At 43.0% G+C, this 27,044-nt stretch overlaps 1 protein-coding gene across 1 annotated transcript; it reads left to right on the top strand.

The window, feature by feature from the left end:
• The first annotated feature begins 103 nt into the window (after positions 1-103).
• LOC117817168 (N-alpha-acetyltransferase 15, NatA auxiliary subunit-like) lies at positions 104-20,518 on the top strand. The gene is made up of 20 exons (XM_034689676.1): positions 104-310; positions 2,807-2,891; positions 3,568-3,672; positions 4,051-4,208; positions 4,449-4,583; positions 6,381-6,534; positions 6,864-6,983; positions 7,345-7,440; positions 8,112-8,218; positions 8,512-8,584; positions 8,672-8,841; positions 10,112-10,264; positions 13,252-13,380; positions 13,730-13,943; positions 15,396-15,589; positions 15,671-15,779; positions 16,288-16,386; positions 18,193-18,336; positions 19,576-19,673; positions 19,942-20,518. The coding sequence occupies exons 1-20, from the start codon at positions 257-259 to the stop codon at positions 20,149-20,151; spliced, it is 2,607 nt and encodes an 868-aa protein (XP_034545567.1). The 5' UTR covers positions 104-256; the 3' UTR covers positions 20,152-20,518.
• Positions 20,519-27,044: the final 6,526 nt, after the last annotated feature.

Genomic DNA, 27,044 nt, shown 5'->3' with positions numbered 1-27,044 from the left:
TTTTTTCCCGGTCAGAAAGTGATGTCTCTGATTATTCCGACGCTCCGTGGATGCAGGGTCAGCAGCAGCCTGACCCGGAAGTGAAGCGCAGCGGCCTGACCCGGAAGTGAAGCGCAACGGCCATTTTCCTCTGAGGGGGCCTCGGCTTCAACACGTGAGCGACAGGAGCCTGAAGAGACTGAAACAGTCCAGGATCTCTGACTCCGAGAGGATATCATTCATGTGTGAACCAGCAGAGGCGTAGGAAGCCAGCACAATGCCCACAATCACTCTTCCGCCGAAGGAGAATGCTCTCTTCAAGAGGATATTGGTATGCTAAAGGAGATAACGTTAGCATGAGGCTAATGCTAGGTGCAAAGTAGCCGTTAGTTCTCGCAGTTGGAGCAAGTAGCTCGGGAGTCGCTTAAGGGCTTTAACCGCCTGATTCTCTGCCCTAAAGAACGGACTCAGTAAACCCACTCCCTTTAACAACTACTAGATATACTTTATAATACGACACAGGTGGCCGGTAATCAATAACGTGTGGTTTTATTCGAGCAGTGGCCTTGTAAGACATCTAAAGTATATCAATGACAAAGCTGCCCTGACACATGATGACAGGAGCCACACACTCCTCACTGTGGGCGGACAGTCCACTCGGCCTTTACCGGCTAACCTCGGCCTATAAAGTTACTCTGCTGCTCTGTCCACAGAGAATAACTACAGTTACTCAGAATGTAACAAGTTAATCGGTGTATAATGACGTTCAGCACGCTCAGGTACACGCCGGGTATGACAGGTCTCGGTTATGAATTTGGCGCTCTAACGGTTAACCGGTTCTTTAACGTTAACCGACCCATGCTTCATTACAACAAGGCATACACAGTGAAGTCATTTAAATCATCTGAAGCCACTTTGACATTCGTGAAATGTGTTTTAGTTTTGAGTTTGTTCTAAATATTCAAACACATTAGTACTCGTGTACAGAAGAGTAACACTTACATGTAGTCTGTATTTGAGGAATCACTAGAAGACAGACTATAAACTGCACTATCAGGATAACAATAAGAAATGTGTAAGATGATCTGTTTCTGTGTTATATCATAGCCAGCGCCTGAAAGCAACTGACTCCATGTACTCACGCTGCTGAGATTGAGCAGCTTTGTGTACTTTGTGACTACTTTTTTGTATCAGTTCTTTTACCATTATTATTTAAAGCTGGGGTTGGTCGTCAGATTTAGATCCACTTTTTGTTATACTGGTTAAAATGATCTTTATGTCCTGATGGTGATTAATACATAATGTGTTCTTAAAAAAGAGGTAAAAAAAGCTGCTATCTACAGCCGGAGTAAACCTGGGAAAACACCAACCAATCCCTGCCATCAGGAGCCAAATGATGAAACCAATCAAATCCTGTCCTGCCGTTCTGCCCGCCTCCTGCAGAGCGTACATTTCCTGTTTGTTTGTGTTTTTAACTTTCACTATGAGAATGTTTTGATGTTTTCTTACCGCTGAGTGAGACATAAGTTGAAGTAGTGCAAAACACAAACCATGTGCTGAGGACCGGTTTTGAATCAGTCACCATCATATGGTCGAGAATTAGCGTTTTGGAGGAGCTCTGGGGGGAGGAGTTAGACAGAGTCCTGAAGACATGCTAGATTCAAATTTATGCTAGTTTTCTGTGACTACCAACCCGAGGTTTAAGTATTGTCTGAGGAAAGTGTTGTACTTGTCTGCATTCTACGCATAGACTGTTTAAATTAAATTGAGTTATTACGCGGCTTTCTTCCTGATCTTCCGGTTGTGTAAGAAGCTTGATTCTGATTGGTCAAAACCCCTCGACAACCCCTTGACAGCAGTTATTAACTTTCACTAACATGATCAACACCAGAGTCAAACTGATCACACGTCATGTCAAATCAATCCACAGAAAAGAGTTCAGACACATTTAACAGGCAGATAGGAATCCATCACCATGGAACGCTAACTGACAAGGACTATTCATCATCTTTAATCAATGATTTTAACAACGTGTTTGTATAAATAATGGATTTAGTCTCCGTGATGTCACCAATCTGCTCCTGAGCGCTGGTTTGAGGCCAGGCGGCAGCCATATTGGAAATGTTGAACTCAACCTAACTGCTGGTTATCAGTTACGTCATGGATACTAAGTGAAGGATAGACTTAGTATAGAGACCCCTTCGCTTCGCGTCAGTGTCTCCTCTCACACTGTCGGGATTCTTTTTCCCATTACAAATTGCTAACCAGACATTATCCCGCTTATTACCCGGCTACTAACTTAAAATACAGTCTATGGTCAAAGCTGCCAGATTGACCTTTGACCTTTTATAAACCTGAGTGTTGTTCACACCTGTAAAGTGACATTGTATGACAGTTTACAATTCACACCTTTATGCCAGCTTGTGCACACATACATTAAAGGTGCATTAACATCAGTGCCGCCCCTCTTTGAATGTTTGTGTAGAGCTCGATTCTAACAATCATTCCTGTTTAAATAGACTAACATCAGACAGTTGGATTAATACTGTTATAATACACAGCACACTTTATGCATGCATGTTGCTCATATCTCCACTAGGGGGTGCTCTGAGCTCCCAGTATTTACACAGAGCTCATTCATCTGGCCTCTTGTCCTGTTTGTTTGAAACACCTCCTCTGTGTTTACATTTCACATGGCCAAGGTAAAGGTGATGTGAGGTAACTGACCCTCTGCTGGCTCTCAGCAGACAGGTCACATTATTTCAGACAGTGTTGGGAGTAGTATCCTGTTTGGTGCACTTTAACACGGCTCTGTCTTTTGTTGCAGAGATGCTATGAGCACAAGCAGTACAGAAACGGTCTGAAGTTCTGCAAACAGATCCTGGGAAACCCCAAGTTTGCTGAGCATGGAGGTAAGACACACCAGTTCTCACCGAGCTTGCTGCACTCACTGAAACATGTTCTTCCTGTGTTTGAGCTGAGGATCAACTAAAGACTGAGCACATAACTTTCCTTCTGTGAGGTTTCCATGATGTGGAGGTGATAGTGAAGCCTGTAGAAAGCAAGGGGGTCAGAAGTTCAGCTTTAAGATATCATTCATTCACATTTTGATTACTGAAGGAAAGTTTATGAGTTCTTCTTCCCCTGAAGATGATGAAGGTGTACCTGTGGCTGGACAGTCATTGAGCTCAGAGTGACCTTTATGTGCTCACCTCGCTCTCCTCTTTTCATACGCACAGGGACTTGTCCTGACGCCTCTTGTTCTGTTTCTCTTCTCCTGTAATCGTCTGTTATTCTTCCTTTAAGTTTGACAGGAACACAACCTCACATTTTATAAAGCTCACTCACAACAGATAACACACACGTGAAGGAATGACGGAGAGAGGATCAGAAAGAAGCAGCCTGCCCACGGTTCTGTTCACACCTGCGGCCCTTTGCTCCATATTATTCCTCTCTCTCTCTCTCTCTCTCTCTCTCTCTCTCTCTGAACGGTTCTGTGTCCACTGTGAATAATCTGAGAGTGGTTCCTGACAGATTGAGTCTCTGAATGTCTCTCTCCTCTCCTCTCCTCTCCTCTTTGTGCTCCAGAGACGCTGGCCATGAAGGGTTTGACCCTCAACTGTTTGGGCAAGAAGGAGGAGGCCTACGAGCTGGTGAGACGAGGCCTACGCAATGACCTAAAGAGCCACGTCTGTATCCTTCCATCAGGCTTAATCCCACACCAGCGTTTGGCTCAGATAAGCCCTAAAGCTGCTGAACCTGAACTCTTTGAGTTAAACTGCTCTTTAACTTCTTTAACTTTCATACAGAAATTGGATATTTCTTTATTTCATTTAGCTTATACAGTCGAGGCCAAAATTATTTGCCCCCCTTGTGAAATCAGATGAAACCCTTGATTTCTTCATGAAAATGACCAATAACAACAAGTGCTTATAGTTTATTTGTTTCAAAAATAACCTTGGGCAAGACTCTGGGTGGACTCCTTTGTTTGATCACCTGGGTGTGCTGGTATGGCTTCAGGCCTCCGGTCATGTCTCTGTGTTTGTTTCCTGAACTCACTCCTCCTCTCAGGCTGGCATGTGTACGGCCTCCTGCAGCGCTCAGACAAAAAGTACGACGAGGCGATCAAGTGTTACCGCAACGCCTTGAAGTGGGACAAGGACAACCTGCAGATCCTGAGAGACCTCTCCCTGCTGCAGATCCAGATGAGAGACCTTGAGGGATACAGGGTGAGGCTACCACAGAGACAGGATGAAATGAAATCTAGCACAGTGGTGAAGGAAGCTGAGGGCAGTACGAAGTCAGATAGTTACCATCAAGCTGCACAGCATGGAGATGAATGTTGTGGTGAAGGTGAAGATGAACAGAAGAGGCAGAGAAAAGAATCAATCTCCAAACTGTCTGAGGTTTATGAAAATATTATGCTCACATATGTGTGTGTGTGCTGTGGTGGTCTTCTCCTCCTCCAGGAGACCCGGTACCAGCTGCTGCAGCTGCGTCCAGCCCAGCGGGCCTCGTGGATCGGGTACGCCGTAGCCTATCACCTACTGGAGGACTTTGAGATGGCGGCCAAGATAGTGGAGGAGTTTCGTAAAACACAACAAGTAGGTAAAAGAGGAGGAGAGTATCTTAGTACTCAGACAACACCAGGACCCATATGGACCGGCTAACATATAGACAGCAACTGTTGTTTAAAGTGATCTTGACCCTCCTGAACTCACAGGATGCTGCTGGGAGCAGACATTGCATACACCTGGTTCCCTCTGATTACACCATGATACGTTTCTCTTATTATAATACTACTACTACTACTACTAATAACAATAATAATAATAATAATAATAATAATAACTATAATAACTATTATATAGCACCTTTAAAAACAAATGTTTACAAAGTGCTTTGACAAACAAAGCATGGTTGGAATAAAAAAAGTAAACCTTTAGACAGACAGGGAGGAGGAATTTAACAAAGCCAAACAGTATACAACGTGAGGTTAAAAAGAATACACGTACATTAAACAGAATGAAGTGGTGAGACAAGAGACCAATAAATCATTGAGAGGTTTTTCAAGGATAAGAAAATAATAAATAAGAATAGATAAATAAAAATGGATAAGTAAATAAATAAATAAGAATAGATAAATTAAAATGGATAAGTAAATAAATAAATAAGAATAGATAAATTAAAATGGATAAATAAATAAATAAGAATAGATAAATAAAAATGGATAAATAAATAAATAAAAATGGATAAGTAAATAAATAAATAAGAATAGATAAATAAAAATGGATAAGTAAATAAATAAATGAGAATAGATAAATAAAAATGGATAAGTAAATAAATAAATAAGAATAGATAAATAAAAATGGATAAGTAAATAAATAAATAAGAATAGATAAATTAAAATGGATAAGTAAATAAATAAATAAGAATAGATAAATTAAAATGGATAAGTAAATAAATAAATAAGAATAGATAAATAAAAATGGATAAGTAAATAAATAAATAAGAATAGATAAATTAAAATGGATAAATAAATAAATAAGAATAGATAAATAAAAATGGATAAATAAATAAATAAGAATAGATAAATAAAAATGGATAAGTAAATAAATAAATAAGAATAGATAAATAAAAATGGATAAGTAAATAAATAAATGAGAATAGATCAATGAAAATGGATAAATAAATAAAATAAATAAATTTTAAAAAATGGAAAAGTAAATAAATAAATAAGAATAGATGGATAAGTAAATGAATAAATAAATACAAATGGATAAGTAAGTAAATAAAATAAATAAATAGATAAAAATGGATAAGTAAATAAATAAATAAAAATGGATAAGTAAGTAAATAAATAAAATAAATAAATAAATAAAAATGGATAAGTAAATAAATAAATAAATAAAAATGGATAAGTAAATAAATAAATAAGAATAGATGAATAAAAATGAGTAAGTAAATGAATAAATAAATACAAATGGATAAGTAAGTAGATAAATAAAAGTAGATAAATAAAAATGGATAAGTAAATAAAAGCATTAAAGGACAATAAAATAGGTTTTTAGAATAAGAGGACGACAACACATCTGGAAAATTAGAAAAAGTGACAAGGATAAATTAGGAACATTAAAATAATAAATGAAAAAAATTAATAAATGAAATTAATTTAAAACAATAAATAATCAGACCTGCAGTCTCTCCTGCTCTCCTGGCCTCTCACTGTAAGAGGTGAACTGGTATCAGAACGGGCTCTTGACATGAGAGGCGTCTAATGATAAGAACTGCAGTTTTCTTCTTGTTGTTCAGACTTAGTTTTTAATCTGTTCGGCCTCTACGTGCACAGTCTGTGAGGAAGACACTGATCTCTACTTGTGTGTGTGTGTGTGTTTGTGCAGACATCTCCAGACAAGGTGGACTACGAGTACAGTGAACTGCTGCTCTATCAGAACCAGGTTCTGAGGGAGGCGGGCCTGCACAAGGAAGCCCTCGATCACCTCAACGACTATGAGAAACAAATCTGTGACAAACTGGCTGTGGAGGAGACGAGAGGTGGGTGCATGCTGCTCATAAACTATAAGAAGGTCAACATGACAACCACTACAAACAGAAGCTAACACAATCAGAGCGCCCCCTGCTGACTGGCTGCAGTATCGCTTAGAAAGCTCCTAACACATGGGAGATGGCTCAAAGTGAAACATCTAAATACATTTATCAAACATGCTGTTGGTCACCACAGCTAGTCCTGAACTCATAGGTTCATGTCAGCGTTCATGTTTCTGTTATGTCAGGCTTTTTAAAGGGTCATGATTGACGGCTCTGTTGACCTACTGTGGATTATGAGAATGAAGTCAATGACTGGTGTGTGTGCGTGTGTGTAGGAGAGCTGCTACTGGAACTGGAGAGACCCGAGGAGGCCTGTGAGGTCTACACGAAACTCCAGGAGAGGAACCCTGAGAACTGGGCCTACTATCAAGGCCTGGAAAAGGCCTTAAAGCCAGGTGAGCACCGTCCTCAGTCCCATCCCTGTGTGTTTATCTGTTGATGGTTTTTGTTTCCTCTTGTCTGTATTTATGTTTTTTGTTTTTATTAAACCTCCTGCTCTCTTTTCTCCATCTGTCATTCCCTCTCTTGAATTTCAACGTCTTGTCTTTGAATTCTTCATGTAAATTTATGTATGGATCTCTTTAGGAGAGTTTTTCACCCACCATAGGAAAAGAGTGTATTTGACTGATTCCTCAGTCCCTCCATTTAGAGAACATCTAGGGTCCAACAAGACCACCAAAGAGCTCTGCTGTTCATAACGATACCAAAAGAGTTGAGCCTTGGGTCTTTAAAATGTGTGTTTTTGTGTTTGTCCAGAGAGTACAGAGGAGCGGCAGAAGATTTACGAGGACTCCTGGTCAAAGTTTCCTAAAGGCCTGGTTCCCAGAAGACTGCCTCTTAATTTCCTCACAGGTACACACAGTACAGCATGCAGCACTGCCGCACGCAACGCACACACGCACGCACGCACGCACGCACGCACGCACGCACGCACGCACGCACACACACACACACACACACACACACACACACAGCTATAACGCATGGTCTTCATCAGCTCAGATTGTCGCTGTCTGAACCTCTCCTCACAGAGTCGGTGGAATAATGTGAAGAGCAAAATGTGAAACGGAGGTTTAATGCTGCACTGAAATAAAATGAAGCAACGTTGTAGATAAAGTGGAATCTGCTGTTCTGTCATTCCCTGCAGAAATGTTCAGTTTCATGCACATCCTACATTTCTAGCACTGAGACGAGACACTGACGAGCTGAAAGTTTATGAGTGAGAGCTTTTCAGTCTATCCTGCTGATGACCTCTGCAGCTTTGATCTGGCTAAGGAACATTAAGATTTTCATAACGGTATTTGATCTGATTAGATAAAAACAATGAAAACTAAACGTACAGTTGTAGATGGACATGTGTGTTCATTTAGCTACATTGGGAGCACCTGAGCATGCAGACGCTCCTGGTTTTATCTGGTTCATGTTGGTGCAGAGATATCTGACTCTGGTGATGTGTCACTCTGCGCTGCCTGTCAGTACAAACCTCACTTTGCTGTACCTTTACTGTGTGTTGTGTTGGTCAGGGGAGAAGTTTCTTGAATGTCTGGACAGCTACCTGAGGATGAACTTCAGTAAAGGCTGCCCGCCCGTCTTCACCACCCTCAAATCCCTCTACCCCGACAAAGAGAAGGTAAGGCAGGCTCTCATTGCACGTCTGAGCTTCGTCTACAGAAGGTCTGCCACTGTCCCCCCTCCCTAAACTCTCTATGTATGCTGACTTAGTGAGACTTCTCTGTAAAGAAACTGATGTTCTTGTAATTAACGGGTCTTAAGTTTGCTGAAATAACAACATCATAATGCAGATTAGTCAAAAGTCAAGCTTTGTCAGGTCTGTCCTCAAGAGGAGAAGAAAACTACTTAAAGATGTTTGTTGGATGGAGGTGGATCCATCATGAACTCATTAACGTGCTTCTCCACTCACAGGTCAGGATCATTGAGGAGTTAGTGGTGGGCTTTGAGAAGTGTCTAAAAAGCTGTCGAATGTTTAATGAAAACGGTGAGTAGTGGTTTCAGTGTTTTTGTTGGTGTTGTATGTATTTCTGACCCACAACATGTAAACACGTGGACGTAAATGTGTGCACAGATGACGGGAAGGAGGAGCCGCCGACCACGCTTCTGTGGGTGCAGTATTTCCTGGCTCAGCACTTTGACTTCATAGACCAGCCCTGCCTCGCTCTGGAGTACATCAACGCAGCCATCGACAGCACGCCCACACTCATCGAGCTCTTCCTCATCAAGGCCAAGATCTACAAGGTTCAGTGTCATCTCTACAGAGATCTCACCAACATGATGTTTGTGAATCTGATCAAGTTTCTGTTGTCTCTCAAAACACATGAAGCAGGATGAATCTGAGAAAATAGTCCCAACTTAACTGTTGGTGGTTTTCCAGCCTGTCACCTCAAGCAGGGTTTCTCCTGGATGAAAACGTTCAGGGTTTTGAGAAGTTTCTCTGAATCGTACAGAAGTTCCACATGTTTTTAGGGTTTTGAGAAGTTTCTCTGGATTTCTAAGTTCATCAGGACCTTGAAAACGTTTCTTGGGATGTAACAAAAGTCTGAAAAGTTTGCACAAAGCTGTTTGAATCTAGAACAAGTTTCTTTGGTTTTCCCAAAAGTTTGTCAGTTTCATATAGTTTTTTGGGATTTCACAAAAAGAGTCTCAAGATCTCAAAAGTCTGTCAGGATTTTAGAAAGGTTTCTCTTGATCATCCTAAAGGGTTTTGGATCAATGAAGTTTCTCAGGGTCAACCTTTCACTTTGTGAATTTTATTTTCCATTTCTTTTACCACAAAAAAGTTAGTTTGAAAATCTTCTCACTCCACCTTTTCTTGTTTCTTTTCACTTGAACAGTCTTTATTCAAAGACAAGAAAACATTTGACTGAACAAAACACAACCAGGCTGAGGAAAAAATACATTTAAAAAAAAGAAAAGCTGAATTAATAATAGAGACCAAACATTAAATAAAAATGAATTAATCAATTAATATAAGTAATAATAATAATAATAATAATAATAATAGATAAATAAATGAAAAAGAAAGAAAAATATAATCTATCAAAAACAATATTCATCATGGATAATATTGATAATAATAGTTATTATTACTACCATCACATACAAATTAAAAATAAATAAAATAAAATATTTAAAAAAAGGGAACATAGTTCAATGGGCATGTAAGAAATTGAGTAAATACAAATAGAGATATATAATACTACTACTACTAATAATAATAATAATAATAATAAAAGTAATTAGTTTGATGTATTGAAATTTTAAAAAGAAAAATACTATACATAAATACTTAAAAAATTATAATGATAATGGTAATAATAGCAACTATAATTCTTAGTACCATTTACACCATAACCGTCATCATCACAGCTTCTTCCTTTCACCCTGAAGTCTCACTCTATCTTCTTTAAACCTGTTATTATAAACTGCCCTTTGGTGCTTCTCATGTGATCAGTTTATTATCAACATAACCCTGACTAGTCCCCCTCTTCTTCTGTGCTTCCTCCAGCATGCAGGCAACATAAAGGAGGCAGCGCGGTGGATGGACGAGGCTCAGGCACTGGATACCGCTGATCGCTTCATCAACTCCAAGTGTGCCAAGTACATGCTGAAGGCTGGCCTCATCAAAGAAGCAGAGGAGATGTGCTCCAAGTTTACACGGGTGAGGGACGCGTGGGGAACGCCTTACTGTTTTATAGAATATCACACGTGCAGTGTCCCACACTTGTAAGTGTGCGGAGCCGTACACATGTACGCGTGCAGTTGTACACCTGCAGAGTGGTATACCTGCACGCGTTCAGAGTGGTACACCTGTACGTGTGCAGAGTCGTCATACACCTGTACGCGTGCAGGGTCAACTTGCACCTGTACCCGTGCAGGGTCGTCTTACACCTGTACGCGTGCAGAGTCGTCGTACACCTGTACGCGTGCAGGGTCGACTTACACCTGTACCCGTGCAGGGTCGTCTTACACCTGTACGCGTGCAGGGTCGTCTTACACCTGTACGCGTGCAGGGTCGTCTTACACCTGTACGCGTGCAGGGTCGACTTACACCTGTACGCGTGCAGGGTCGTCTTACACCTGTACGCGTGCAGGGTCGACTTACACCTGTACGCGTGCAGGGTCGACTTACACCTGTACGCGTGCAGGGTCGACTTACACCTGTACGCGTGCAGGGTCGACTTACACCTGTACGCGTGCAGGGTCGTCTTACACCTGTACCCGTGCAGGGTCGTCGTTAGTGGTGCAACGGATCATCGTTGATCCGTGATCCGTACGGATGCCTCTCCACGGTTCGGCACGGACGTGGTCCGCGGATCAGTTGATGAAAAAAAAAGGTTGTGCGTCAACTCACTCGTCAAGCGCAGCGGTAGTCATGGCAAGTGAAGGAGCAGAGGAACATTATAACCCTCCTGCATCTTGGAAGTCACATGTATTGGAGCATTTTGGTTTCCCTGTGAAATACAGTGAATGCTGAATGTGCTTGAGCCACGTTATGAAATTCCGTCGCGCACCCAGAGGCTGTCAATACGCGGGCCGCAGGCCGCATCCGGCCGCCTATTTGTGGCCCCCGAACTGTTACTCCTTCACTCTGTGTTTTGGTCGGGTCACCGTGTGTTTACCGGGATTTTTTTCTCCATGTCAACGATACGCAGACAGGCTGTTACTGGGTCACTTAGAGTCCAATGCTGTGAGTGCAGTTTTTAACTTTCACTTTGGTTTCTGTAGCAGTTCACATATTGGCACTTTGCCAGCTGTAGGACCCTAGAATAAAATGGTGTGTTCACAGTTTGCTGCTCAAAGAAAAGTGAACGGTGAAAATCAGCAAATGAAAGAAGAATGGAGTTAAACTTTTGAAGTTCCTCTGCTCCTTCACTTGCCATGCCATGAAATGCAGTGAATGAGGCAGGACTGGGCCCACAGATAGGGTGCTTTGCACATGCAGTACATTTTGAGTTGAATGTTGTTTTTATTTAATGGGCAAAGTGTTTTACAAAATAAATGGAGGGACAAAGTTATATTTGTCTTGCCTTCTTTCTTTTTTTTTTTTTTTTTGTTGATCCGAAAAATGATCCGATCCGTGACTCAAATCCGTGATACGATCCAAACCGTGAGTTTTTTGATCCGTTGCACCCCTAGTCGTCGTCCACCTGTACCCGTGCAGAGTGGTACACCTGTACGCGTGCAGATTCGTCGTACACCTGTACGCGTGCAGAGTTGTCGTACACCTGTACCCGTGCAGAGTGGACCTGTACCCGTGCAGAGTCGTCGTACACCTGTACGTGTGCAGAGTCGTCGTACACCTGTACCTGTGCAGGGTCGACTTACACCTGTACACGTGCAGGGTCGTAGTACACCTGTACCCGTGCAGGGTCGTCGTCCACCTGTACCCATGCAGGGTCGTCTTACACCTGTACGCGTGCAGAGTCGTTGTACACCTGTATGCGTGCAGAGTCGTCGTACACCTGTATCCGTGCAGAGTGGACCTGTACCCGTGCAGAGTGGTACACTTGTACGCGTGCAGAGTCATCGTCCACCTGTACCCGTGCAGAGTCGTTGTACACCTGTACGCGTGCAGAGTCGTTGTACACCTGTACGCGTGCAGAGTCGTTGTACACCTGTACGCGTGCAGAGTCGTTGTACACCTGTACCCGTGCAGAGTGGTACACCTGTACACGTGCAGAGTCGCTGTACACCTGTACCTGTGCAGAGTGGACCTGTACCCGTGCAGAGTGGACCTGTACCCGTGCAGAGTGGTACACCTGTACGCGTGCAGAGTCGTCGTACACCTGTACCCGTGCAGAGTGGACCTGTACCTGTTCAGTGTGGTACACCTGTACCCGTGCAGAGTCGTCGTACACCTGTACCCGTGCAGAGTGGACCTGTACCTGTTCAGTGTGGTACACCTGTACCCGTGCAGAGTCGTCGTACACCTGTACCCGTGCAGAGTCGTCGTACACCTGTACCCGTGCAGAGTGGACCTGTACCCGTGCAGAGTGGAACACCTGTACCCGTGCAGAGTCGTCGTAAACCTGTACCCGTGCAGAGTGGTACACCTGTTCACGTGCAGAGTCATCGTACACCTGTATGCGTGCAGAGTGGTACACCTGTACCCGTGTAGAGTGGACCTGTACCCGTGCAGAGTGGTACACCTTTACCCGCGCAGAGTGGTACACCTGTACCCGCGCAGAGTGGTACACCTGTACCCGCGCAGAGTGGTACACCTGTACCCGCGCAGAGTGGTACACCTGTACCCGCGCAGAGTGGTACACCTGTACCCGCGCAGAGTCGTCGTACACCTGTACCCGCGCAGAGTGGTACACCTGTACCCGCGCAGAGTGGTACACCTGTACCCGCGCAGAGTCGTCGTACACCTGTACCCGCGCAGAGTCGTCGTACACCTGTACGCGCGCAGAGTCGTCGTACACCTGTACGCGCGCAGAGTCGTCGTACACCTGTACGCGCGCAGAGACGTCGTACACCTGTACGCGCGCAGAGTCGTCGTACACCTGTACGCGCGCAGAGTCGTCGTACACCTGTACGCGCGCAGAGTCGTCGTACACCTGTAGCACACCCAGACAGTGTCTGGGAGGTATCATGGTTGCAGTGATGATGTGGACGAGTGTGTTACCATGTTGTGTATTTCAGGAGGGGACGTCTGCTGTAGAGAACCTCAATGAGATGCAGTGCATGTGGTTCCAGACAGAGTGTGCCTTGGCCTACAGAGACCTGAACAAGCTCGGAGAAGCTCTGAAGAAGTGCCACGAGATCGAGAGGGTGAGCCTCCACTCACACCAGCATCCACCTTCCAACTTCTCTAATGTGTGGTTTAAAATCTTCTGTATGAAGCAGATTGTCTCTGTGTGTTTGGAGCCTTTAGACAAATATTTAGCCTACAGGTTAGAGGTGTGTGTCTGTCTGTGTCTGTGTGTGTCTGTGTGTGTCTGTGTGTGTCTGTGTGTGTCTGTGTGTGTGTGTGTGTGTGTGTGTGTGTGTCTGTGTGAGTTTCAAAGCTGCAGGTTTGATTGGGATTTCTTTTCTTTGAACCTTAAAAAGAGTCAACAAACTCTTCTACAGTCTGAGTGTGTCTTATCCCTCTCTTCCTCCTCCTCTTCCTCTCCATCAGCATTTTGTGGAGATCACAGATGACCAGTTTGACTTCCACACATACTGCATGCGTAAAATGACGCTGCGCTCTTACGTGGACCTGCTGAAGCTGGAGGACATCCTGCGACAGCATCCGTTCTACTTCAAAGCTGCTCGAACGGCCATCCAGATCTACCTGACGCTGCACGACAAGCCTCTGACGGACGACAGCAAGGAGAGCCAGGCAGACACCGGTCAGTCTCTGTGTTTGTCTGTGTGTGTGTGTGCATGTGCTAGCTCAAGGATTTTGTTAACTCATAAAATCCAAACGTTAAGTTGTGAGCTTATTGCTTTCTTAAATATTGTAATGTTTTGCCGTCCAACTGGTGGGTGAAACATCCGTCTGTTTCCATGTAGCTCTGATAGATATGTAAAAACTGTCATCATAGTGGAAATCATTACAGGTGATAATTCAATAACGATTATTATTGTAATATAATTTTTCTCAATATAAATTAAAAAAATGTCTGATAAAAATTATATTAAAAAAACATGTAATTACACCTCCAGCCACTTAAAATGGAGGGGGGGCGCTAATGAGCCTTAAATGCTAGTTGCCACCCAACATTAGACAGAAGAAGAATACAGTATTGAACAGCCAATCATGTCGCAGGGTGAGAGGTAGGAAGGGCTTAAATACATTCAGAGCTGAATGTAAACACAGCTGAGATGAGTGACAGCGACATTGAAGAAGACTGAAAACCTAGCAGCTCAAAGCAGAGTCGTTAGTCTGACACTGAGTCGACTCTGTGTTAACTATTAACTTCATCCACTTCATTAAATCTACTTTCAGGATGTGGGTAAAGGAAGAGCACAGAGACAACTTCTGCTGTGAACATGTTTAATGTCCACTGCGACCGTAGGAAAACTGAACACTGCATAACTGTGATGCACTCACTGAAATAATCTCAACCTGAGAAAAATAAGAATCTACAAACTAAAACTTCACAAAAATCTCATCTTCCATTAAAGACCTGCTTCCTGTTAGCACCGTCAGAAATGATGGATTCAAGAAGTTCATCAGAAAACTAAATCCAGATACAAACTAACAAACTGTCTTCAACTTTCACTCAGGAGCAAAAATCTGCTTTTAAATTTAAATGAAATAATGATTTGATATTTATTGTGATAATTATCGATATCGATTGATATGAAATATTTTATCCTGATAACATCATTTTCAGTATTGCCCAGCTCTAATCATTGCTGCTACGCCTACTGTCATGTTGTACACATCACAGCGAGGCTTTCACAGTGTGCTTCTGACATCATGCCCCCCCCCCCGAAAGTTCTCAATTAAAAGAAACTGGCAGTTGCATTAGACTCTTATGTACAGACAGTCTCAAGCGTTCTCCTGTCAGTTGATTTTTAGATGATAACACATTTCTTATTGAGGATCATTTCAAGCATCAGGATAATGTTAAAATATATCAAAACAATGTAAACGGTGCATTTTAAAAGAGGAGAGCTGAGCAGAGGCACAGACCATGCACTCACAACCAGAGTGTTGATCTTACATAGTTTGTCCAGCAGTGGGAGCTCTGACTCTAGAGTCCTCTCAGCATGTACGAGCATCACAGTGGGGCTGACGGGGACTATCAGTGACCCCTCTTCTTACACATCTCATCATATTTTGATCTCTGTAGAGAACCTGACGGACAAAGAGCTGAAGAAACTGCGCAACAAACAGAGGCGAGCTCAGAAGAAGGCTCAGCTGGAGGAGGAGAAGAAGAACGCTGAGAAGGAGAAGCAGCTGAAGAACCAGAAGAAGAAGAAAGAGGATGATGATGAGGAGATCGGAGGGCCGAAGGAGGAGCTAGTACCAGACAAACTGTCCAAGGTGTGTGATTATTATTACCGGTTACCGTAGTCACCTGTTCATGAACAGAGTCAGTGACAGATAACTGTTCACCTCCAACAGCCCGAGAGTCCACTGGAGGAGGCCGTCAAGTTCCTGATCCCCCTCAAGAACTTGGTGAGAAACCAGATCGAGACCCACCTCCTGGCCTTTGAGATCTACTTCAGAAAAGGTTGGACTGGAACCCTCAAAAGTTTCACACACTCTCACAAACACACACTTTCACTCAGTCCTTACTGTTCCCACAAAGTTCACTCACACTCACAAACACACACTTTCACTCAGTCCTCTGTTCCCACAAAGTTCACACACACTCACAAACGCACACTTTCACTCAGTCCTCTGTTCCCACAAAGTTCACTCACACTCACAAACACACACTTTCACTCAGTCCTTACTGTTTCCACAAAGTTTCACACACACTCACAAACACACCCTTTCACTCAGTCCTAACTGTTCCAACAAAGTTCACTCACAAACACACACTTTCACTCAGTCCTTACTGTTCCCACAAAGTTCACTCACACTCACAAACACACCCTTTCACTCAGTGCTCTGTTCCCACAAAGTTCACTCACAAACACACCCTTTCACTCTGTCCTCACTGTTTCCACAAAGTTTCACACACACTCACAAACACACCCTTTCACTCTGTCCTAACTGTTCCCTCTCTCCTCCAGAGAAGTACCTGCTGATGCTGCAGTCCATCAAGAGGGCTGTGGCCATCCAGCCGTCCCACCCGTGGCTGCATCAGTGTCTGGTGCGCTTCTTCAAAGGAGGTCAGTGTCAGCCTCGCTCCACATGTGAAGTGAAGGGCGAGAGTTTAACCTTTGAACCCTCTACATCCCAGAGGAGTTTAACAGCAGTTTCATTGTTGGAGCTCTATAGAACACCTCTCTGCTTTTTATCTTGATGTATTGATTGGACAGGTGTAAGGACACAGCTCACCTTTTAGATGACAAACAAGTATTTACAGAGCATCTCATATATCTTATAAAATGTTGTTTTTAAGATGCATTTTAACCCTTTTTATAATAATCATTAAACTATCAATCTCCCCCTTTGACAAGTGAAGAAAGAAACAGCCCTGCTCTGTCCTCCTGTTCAACAGAACCTTTTTCTTTTTGTATAATTTTTTTGTATTCACATTTAACATTTTGCACTTGAACACCAAAACAAACAAATCTTTAATCACAAATCAAATGTTGCACTACTCTCAAACTTATGAACCTAGTAAGAGATAATGTATGGTTAGCAGGTTTTTTCGCGTCGGGGTCTTGACCACCCTGAAGGGGATTTTATTTCCCCTAACTTCCTGCTAATCCTCCATTATCCCACTTATTACCCGGCTACTAACTTCAGATACAAACACGCTGTTAAAAACATTGATTAAAGATCGATTTAAAGTCATTTATGTTTGCTCCGCTCCTTCATCATATTGATGGACAGGATCCAATATGGATCAACAAGCAGAAGCTAAATGTGTCTGAACTCTTCTCTGTGGATTGATTTGACATGAGGTGTGGTCAGTTTGCCTCTGGCGTTGCTCATGTTAGTGAAAGTTAATAACCGCTGTCAAGGGGTTGTCGAGGGGTTTTGATCAATCAGAATCAAGCATCTTACACAACCGGAGGATCAGTAAGAAAGCCGGTTCAACAGAACCTTTAAAGACGCCTTCATTCAGTTCTGCACGTGTCAGTAGAGTCGGTGCTGCTGGGATGGGGGATGATACCGAGCTTCTTTTATGTCTGCCAGCTGGGCCGCTGATATATTTGATATAGAGCAACTGTCGGACATCTTCTCTGAAAAGCTGAACAACCTACATTTACAGCAGAAAACACAAAAAAACTGACACAGTAAATCACTGAAATTCACATTGAAACTTTGAGATGAATCAATGATTAATATGATGTGTGAGACAGCACCTCAATGGCAACCTGCTGCATTAAGGAAGAGAGACCTGTGTTCATCTAATCATTCATGTAGGTCTGTTGTTAAAATGGACATCTCATGCTGTCTAATGTCTGTCCGGTTGATGGTTGATCCTCCTCCCACCTGGACGGGAGTCTCTGTATTTACTGTCTCTCAGACAGAAGATGTTTCTGCTCTTTCTTTTAAACTCAGCAGAGAAGGGTTTCCCTGATGTTTGTCAGCAGTCAGGTCTTACTGTTTCTCTGTGCTGCTGTCAATCACCAAAAGTGATGCGAGGCGTTTGGGTGAACGGAAAAAAAAACGGAAAAATGGAATACCCGTCTTATATTCAAACCAATATGATTATCTGTGTTAAGATTTTTTTTTGATAATGGCATCTTTAAATGCCGTACAACTGCATGTGACAAGTTACAGCCAGTAAATCCTGACTGACAGAAACTCTAGTATCTAGACTAGAGTTAAATACTGGGACCCAGTCTGGTCCTGGGTCAACTAATGATGTGATTAAAACAAAACATAAAACATTACTGTCAATGTGAAATGTGACCTGTGTCTGTGTGTGTCTGTTTGTGTCTGTTTGTGTGTCTGTTTGTGTGTCTGTTTGTGTGTCTGTTTGTGTGTGTGTGTGTGTGCGTGCGTGTGTGTGCGTGCAGTGAGTGAGAGCACAGACTTGGCGGAGGCAACAAGGACCGTTTTGAAGCAGGAGATCTCCAGACTGTTCGGTGAGAGTAACCCTGAGAGCTTCAACAAGAACTACCTGAGCCAACACTCCAACTCCATCCCTCACAGACTGGCTGGTACGAGGAGCACACACACACACAGATAAAAAAAAACCACACACACACAGCTGTTGATTTGAAAGTGTGAATGAAAACTGATTCCTAAAGAGTTCCTAAAGAGACGTATCCGTCTCCTGTTCAGATCTACTGAGCTCAAAGATTTAAGATAGCAGCGACCAGACGGCTGCGTCACATGTGACTTTACACACAACTAGCGACCTCTCAGTAGATATGTCCTCTCCTAATTCAGTCTGAATCAGAATCTGAATCAGAATCAGAATCAGCTTTATTCGCCAAGTATGCTTGAACACACAAGGAATTTGACTTTGTAAACTGTGCTCTCTTTGTACAAGGCATAAGAATAGGAATAAGAATAAGAACTACAATAAAAAATAAAATAAAAATATAATAACAATAACCTTAGCTATAAATACAAAGAAACAACAAATAGGCTTGACTAATATGTACAGGCTAAAATAATATGATAAAGTCTGAGAGAGAACCTTCACTGTTCACCATCAGTGAGCTGCTTTAGATGGATCATCATCACAGCTCTCCTCCACAGTCACGATGACGGCTGATATCTCTGCCTGCTGTGACTGCCTGAATTCTAAAGCATCCAGTAACAGGTGTCACAATGATCAGTGATACTTTTGATAACACAAGCTTTTGAATCCATTTTGGATTATATTGAACGTACTGAAGCTCTGAAAAACCGTTTCGACCGGTGGTCCCAGGGTCTAAATTTAGTTCAGGGGTAGATAATCTCCCCCCTGAAAAGCCCCTGCTAGGGGGGTAGTACTTTTCAAAGGTCCTGGGACTTTCAGGGGGCAGGGCCTGTAATGGTGAACGTCTCTGATTGGTAGATTAACCGCAGTGTTTGATACCTGCCTGTCCGTCTGCTTCTATGGTGTCATCTGTGGTGAATGGCCTTCCTCTTTGTTTTACTGCCCTCTACTGGTCTGGTGGTGGCACAGTAACCTTTTAGTTCAGGGTAAAGTAGTTCTGGGGGCTAAAAGAAACTCTTGGTCGAAATGCACCTAAAGTCACACTTGCTTCAGTCCACACCCCCTAAACCTAGTCCAGTGAGGGGCATTCAGGTACTCCTGTTCATGAGAGCAGCAGCCTCATCCCAGGAGAGGACCTTACAAAACTGTGAAATCAGATGAAATGATATGAAATGATTTAGTGTTAATGTTAACAACAGGAGCGTCATGTGACCCAGCCTGTACTCAGTGAGTGTGTTCTTACCTGCAGCTGCTAAGATGATGGTCTACCTGCAGCCCTCCTCTGATAAGATGGCCTGTGAGATCGCTACAGCGCTGGACGAGTCTCTGTCTGGGAAGAGTATCCAGGTGTGTGAGGATTTACAAAATCCACAGGTACCAGACGCTCTGACCTCAACTAAACCTGTGTCTCTGTGTCTCTGTGTCTCTGTGTGTGTGTGTGTGTGTGTCTGTGTGTCTCTGTGTCTCTGTGTCTCTGTGTGTGTCTGTGTGTGTCTGTGTGTGTCTGTGTGTGTCTGTGTGTGTCTGTGTGTGTCTGTGTTTCTGTGTGTGTGTCTGTGTTTCTGTGTGTGTGTGTCTGTCTGTCTGTCTGTGTGTGTGTCCGTGTCCCCTGCAGATCTGCACTGAGGTGCTTGAGGCACTGCGTGAAGGGCGGCTGGGCGAGGACCAGCAGAAGGCAGCCGAGGCCTATCGAACCACCTGCCATAAGGTCTTCCCCTACAGCCTGTCTTTCATGCCCCCCGGTTACCATGACAACAGCACCTCAATCAGTGCCAACGGCGACCTGTCAGCGGGCGAGCACGATGACATCGCAAATGAAATGTGAGCTCAGATAAGAGGAGGAAGAGGAGGAGGATGTGGGAACAAGCTTCCAGACACTTTAGTCTGCCAAACACCCAACCCCCCATCCTCCTCATCCTCATCATCCTCCTCCTCCTCCTTCCTTCCTTGGGCTGCGGCTGCTGCCCGCGCCCCTCTTCCCATTGCACTGATCTGGATGGACTGAGCGCCTCAGGAGGTACAAGAAAAGGAGCTGGCACATGCTGGAAGACAGACTTTTTTAAACCCTAAAAAAGGCCCCTTCCACAGATGTTCGGAAAACAAACAGGACGAGGAGGCAAAGAGGATTCTGGGAAAAGTGGACATTGGCTGGCTCAGATAGCTTCAGTAAACACAGTCCAGGTTTTCTACGACTCCTGTGTTTTCCCGCCGAGTCCTTCTTGATGGTGCATCTGCCTCTCACGTTTTTAAAAGTAATTTATATATTACAAGCTGAGAAATGGATTAATAAAAACAATGTTTGCTAAACCAAAGAGTACCCTGTGGTGGTGGTGATGGTGGTCATGTTGAGGGGCGTGGCAGGGTCAGGACCAGCATGCACCTGGTGGCCCTGAACAGCGCTCATTTCCTGCTCCTCTATCTGAGGAGCTCCGTGTGAAACCTGGGCTCAGTTGTTCAGAGGGGATAGAGGTGAAGTGAGTAGAATATATAGAGATATCTAACACTCAGATTCTAGTTTACGCTTCCTGAGTCACAGCTTTCCAGAAGTGGCGCTGGCCTTGGAAAGGAAGCTCCTGTGATGCACGAGAATCAATCAATCTTTATTTGTATAGCACCAAATCACAACAACGTTATCTCAAGACTCTTTTACAACAGAGCAGGTCTAGACCACTCTATGTCAAATTATGAACAGAGACCCAACACCAAGACAGGATAAGACTCAGTCTGACCCCACCTTAATCCATCATGAGCATTGCACCTCACAGTATTTAGCTAGTTACAGCAGAGAGGACAAACTTCCTTTAACAGGCAGAAACCTCAAGCAGAACCAGACTCATGTTAGACACACATCTGCCTTGACTGAGTTGGGTCTGGAAAGAGGGATAGAGGAGAATAAGAGAGAGAGAGAAGAAGAGGTGATAGTGGTGAGACGAGTAGTAGTAGCTGTTCCCCCCGGAGTCCAGCACGTCCGTATCAGCTGGAGTCTGGAACGTCCACAGCAGGAGGACGTCTACTGCAGCTCAGAGGAACCTACGAGACAAGGGAGCTCAGGGGATGCCTGATACTTCCTGATGCTTTCAGCATCTCCAGCGCTCTGCATCCTAACACTCAGAAACACCCTTTGTCTCTGCGCTCTCAGAACACCTCTGCACATGTCAGTGTCACATCTCAATCACCGACCAATCAAAATCAAAATGGGGTAAATCTATATCAAATTTGTGAAGAACCATGGTGGAGGTGTGTATAGCAGGGGCGTGTCCAGAACTTTTTGACCGGGGTGGCCCATCTGAGGCTCTCACATAGGCAGGGGTGGCCAGGACATTTACACATAAATAGCATTTACCCTCTCTGTCTTCACAACCTTTCATTAAAGTATTAAACAGTTGTTATATTCCTTTTGAGTTAAAAAAAAAAACAGCTTACCCCCCCCTCTAAAACGAGTTGGCACATCTCAAGGGGTTTATCCCAATAAATAAATTTCTTCATTTAAAGACTTACAAAAGATTTTTTTTCAAAGTCACATATGAGGGCACTAGTAAAGAAACCTACTGGCAGCCTTTTAACTCATCCCAAATTATAGATTTTAACAGAAACCCCACCTCTGAAAAGGCAAACAGCAAATCATAGTTCAGGATTTTGGGGTGGCCCCTGTGGTGGCCAATTGGATTTCAAGGTGTGCCAGTGCCACTCTTGGCCACCCCTCTGGACACGCCACTGGTGTACAGAGGATGGGTGACCACACATTCCAGGGTACGATTTCCAGGGGAAGCTGCCATTAATGCTTCCACTGGTGTCTCTACATTTCTTCATTAATGTCTTTTAAATTAAAGCAAACATGAAGCACACAATGTTTAATACAGACTGAACAGCTCTTGTTAGTGTCAGTGAGAAGCTCTCTGTGGGTCCTCCCAGTTAGCACCAAAAACACTGTTAGTGGACACAGGCCCTAAAGCTACCAGAGAGATGTCTTAAGAAAGGGTTGTTTAATAATCTTAAAGGTTTAAATCAGATTACGTCGGGTAATCTTGTTTGTTATCCAGAAAAAACTGTTTGTGTTTAAAGGTCCAAACTGGGAACAAAGAATCTTAATCATCTTAAAGTCCGGTTCAATCAGGCAGGTGACAGAAACTAACTGGAGTACTACTTTTCAAAGAGCCAGACAAACATCAGTTTATTGATTTCTAAGGCATCATTCAATATATTGCATTAAAGTTCTGTATTCTAACAGTGACAGTAGATAAAGCAGACAGGTCATAAAAAACATGGCTGTTTGGATCCTTCAGTTTGTATGGACTTTGGCTCCCCCTCTGGACAAAGTTTGTAGCATTAAGAGGATTTGGAAATCTTTGAAAAGTCTTTCTGATTGCAAAAAAAGTGAATTACAAACAGCAGGTCTACACCGTACTCTATGTTCTAAACAAAGACCCAACATCAAGACCGGATCAGATCCAGTCCCATTTTACAGACAGGACTCAGTCTGATCTCATCTGAATCCACCATGAGCAGAGCACTTTGCAGCATTTAGCAAGTTACAGTGGCAAGGACAAACTTCCTTTAACAGGCAGAAACCTCCAGCAGGACCAGACTCATGTTAGACACACATCTGCTGAGAGGGAGATGAAGAGAGAGAGATGATAGTAGTAGTTGTAGCAGCTGGAGTCTGGCATGTCCACAGCAGCAGAGATCCAGAGGAACCTACGAGACAAGGGAGCTCAGGGACTCCAGAGAGGTCTATGGTTAGTAACTTTAATGGGACAGGGAGAGTTAAAGGAAGAGACAGGCTGAGAGAGGGAAAGACAGGATATCGGTGTCAGTCTAAGCCTATAGCAGCATAACTAAGAGCTGGTCCAAGCCTGATCCAGCTCTAACTAGAAGCTTTATCAAAAAGGAAAGTTTGAAGCCTACTCTTAAAAGTAGAGAGGGTGTCTGCCTCCAGGACCCTGACTGGTAGATGATTCCAAAGGAGAGGGGCCTGATAACTGAAGGTTCTACCTCCCATACTACCTTTAGAGACTTTAGGTACAACCAACAGGCCTGCATTCAGATTTAGATGTTGGAAGCGTAGTGTGTCATACTCAGAATCAGAACCAATTGCCTCATCTTCCTCTTCTGGTCCCTTATGCAGCATCTCTACAGCCATGTCAGCTTTCAATCAGGGAACAGGGTCGGCTCTGAGTAAATTAAATCAGAAGCACAGAATATTTTCAAATGCACATCAACATACATTTCTGGTGTGGCAGCGCTGGGCAGGTTGCCAACCACAGCCTCTCAGGTACGAGTCATTTGCACTAACCACGTGGCTGAAGAGGCCCCTGGAGGCTGTTCTAGTGATGGGACCTGACAACTGTCACACTAGTTTGAGTTTCATTTTGGTGACCTAGCTAAGACAGTTTAGCTAACTCCAGTAGAATATGTCAACCGCTAGCTAGCTAATAGTATTAAAGAAATTCCCCTTGCTGGTGTGAGGTTATGAAATCTCTCTTATAAACAGCATGACAACTTGAGCTGTTAATGTATCCCATTATTTTCTCTACTGTCTCTCTTTACATCGTAAACGGTTTGTGCCGTCAATGACACACTTTCATATCCAGGCTTCTCGCTGGTCTGGTGAGCATCCTCTCAGAATGCATTTTACAAAGTGAGACTTTCTGACGTCGATGACATGGATCACTGCATCACAGGTTAGAGGATGGAGGAGACGAGGAGACAAGGAGACAAAGATATAAGGTACAATAACTAAACCTCAGAGTTACGGTGAATATGACGTTCTAAACCAGAAACAAAGTTTAAAGAGGATCTTTGCTGGACTGTTATCAGACAAGGAGTCAGGCTGTTTTCAAAACGGCCTACTACATACTACCTACTAATGTAGTAGGCAGTACCTAGGTAGTTGCAGGGTGCTGGGTCAGGCGTCGCTGGATTTCCGGTTCCTGAATGCAGAAGTAAACAACATCCGAGCTGATAGATAAACTGCTTCTTTAGCATCACTTATGATTTAAGAAGTTAGAAAGGGGTTTATATGGAGTTTAATAATTTTCACAGCACATAAAAACTGAATGCCCCCGTCAAAAAAGAAGAGGAAAGAAAAAGCGGAACGAGCGCTGTGCATTGTGGGAAACAGTACGCGAGGCAAACTGGTCTGATGCATTCTGAGAAATTTTCCCGAATCAGTAGACATCTGGGGAGTTTTGGCATACTGCAGATTTTGCTCTTGTTCACATACTACTTACTACATACTGAATTTTGGCCAAATCAGTACGTACTGCTAGTATAGTAGGCTGTTTTGCAAACAGCCTTTGTCTGTGGCAGAAAGAAGACCTGAACTCACTGAGAGGTTCAATCACTGCTCATTTAGTGACTACAGGCTGAAGCAGTGTGAAAATTTCCTGTTCCTTTGAAATATTAAGACTAATAACGTTTAAAAAAAAAAGCCAAAGATGGAAAAATAACAGAATTACCCTTTAAATTATTTTAAGTTTGATAAAGTCTCTAAAATGATTTTGAGACATAAAACATGCTGTGTGTCACAAACCCATCCCTGAGTCTCCATGTGGCTCATGTGTTCATGATATCTTAAATGGACTTGTACTTCTATACTGCCTATGTCAGGCCCGGCCAGTGTTCATGATTTACTTGTTTTTGTTTTGTTGTTGTTTTCTTTACACTTTGGAAGCTGTTAGCTTCATTAAATAGAAAATGTAGGCTCGGCTTCAATAAGCATTTTGCGTCTTTTCAGTCATCACTTAATACATGACTGTTGCTTTGTTTAAAGTGTCTGCACTGTGACAACTATGGTGTTATATAATGACTGAATCAATTCTACTACTATAACATTATGTATTTAGAAATTGTATAATTATTTTCCTGCTAAATATCAGTGTTATTATCATTTTATTAATGTTCTTTTAGTGGTCATTTTTATTCTAAAACAAAGGAAACCTGTAAAACATGACGCTGGATGTTGGTTGTCTTTCAGTTTATATGTGATGTGATTGTTAGAGTTGGTTATAATACAAGGGGCACCAGGGCACCAGTTAAAATCCTGCCTAGGGCACCAAGTCGGTTAGGGCCGGCTCTGGTTCTATATCTCTTTTGATCTACTCGTCACATTCATCCATTCACACCTCATTCACTCTCTGATGGTAGAGGCTGCTATAGTTAGGGACCATCAGTGTTAATCTCATTCACACACATTCACACACATTCACACACATTCACACATTCACACATATTCACACACATTCTCACACAATTTCATACACATTCACACACATTCTCACACACATTCACACACATTCTCACACACATTCACACACAATTTCACACACATTCACACAATTTCACACACATTCACACACATTCACACACATTCACACATTCACACACATTCACACATTCACACACATTCTCACACACATTCTCACACAATTTCACACACATTCACACACATTCACACACATTCACACATTCACACACATTCACACACAATTTCACACACATTCACACACATTCACACACATTCACACATTCACACACATTCTCACACACATTCACACACAATTTCACACACATTCTCACACAAATTCACACCCATTCACACACATTTCACACACATTCACACACATTTCACACACATTCACACATTCTCACACATATTCTCACACACATTCTCACACACATTCACACACATTTCACACACATTCTCACACACATTCACACATTCTCACACACATTAACACATTTACAGATTCTCACACACATTCACACACATTCACACATTCTCACACACATTCACACATTCTCACACACATTCAAACACATTCTCACACACATTCACACACATTCTCACACATTCTCACACATTCACACACATTTCACACACATTCACACACATTCACACACATTTCACACACATTCACACACATTCACACACATTCTCACACACATTCTCACACACATTCACACACATTCACACAATCTCACACACATTCACACACATTCACACAATCTCACACACATTCACACAATCTCACACACATTCACACACATTCACACACATTCACACACATTCACACACATTCACACAATCTCACACACATTCACACACATTTCACACACATTCTCACACACATTCACACACATTCACACACATTCTCACACACATTCACACATTCTCACACACATTCACACACATTTACAGATTCTCACACACATTCTCACACACATTCACACATTCTCTCACACAATCTCACACATTTACAGATTCTCACACACATTCACACACATTCACATATTCTCACACACATTCACACACATTCTCACACACATTCACACACACATTCTCACACATTCACACACATTTCACACACATTCTCACACACATTCTCACACATTCACACACATTTCACACACATTCACACACATTCACACACATTCTCACACACATTCTCACACATTCACAAACATTCACACACACATTCACACCACTGAACTACAGATGGAGCAGTTTTGGGTTCTTGCTCAAGGACACTTCAGCATGTGACTGCAGGAGCTGGGATTGAACCACCAACCTTCAGATTGATAGACAACCCGCTCTACCCACTGAGCCACAGGTCTCCATTGAGTCTGAATACTGTGTTTGTTTATTTCTGTCCTAGTCTTCCTTTCATTTGCGCGGCAGACCTGTAGAGGGTCCTCATCCGTTCATCACAGTTCACT

This window comes from Notolabrus celidotus, chromosome 8, assembly GCF_009762535.1.
Source record: "Notolabrus celidotus isolate fNotCel1 chromosome 8, fNotCel1.pri, whole genome shotgun sequence".
NCBI classification, from domain to species: Eukaryota; Metazoa; Chordata; class Actinopteri; order Labriformes; family Labridae; genus Notolabrus; species Notolabrus celidotus.
Note: the sequence above shows the minus strand (reverse complement) of the source record. Positions and strands in the feature narration are given on the sequence as shown.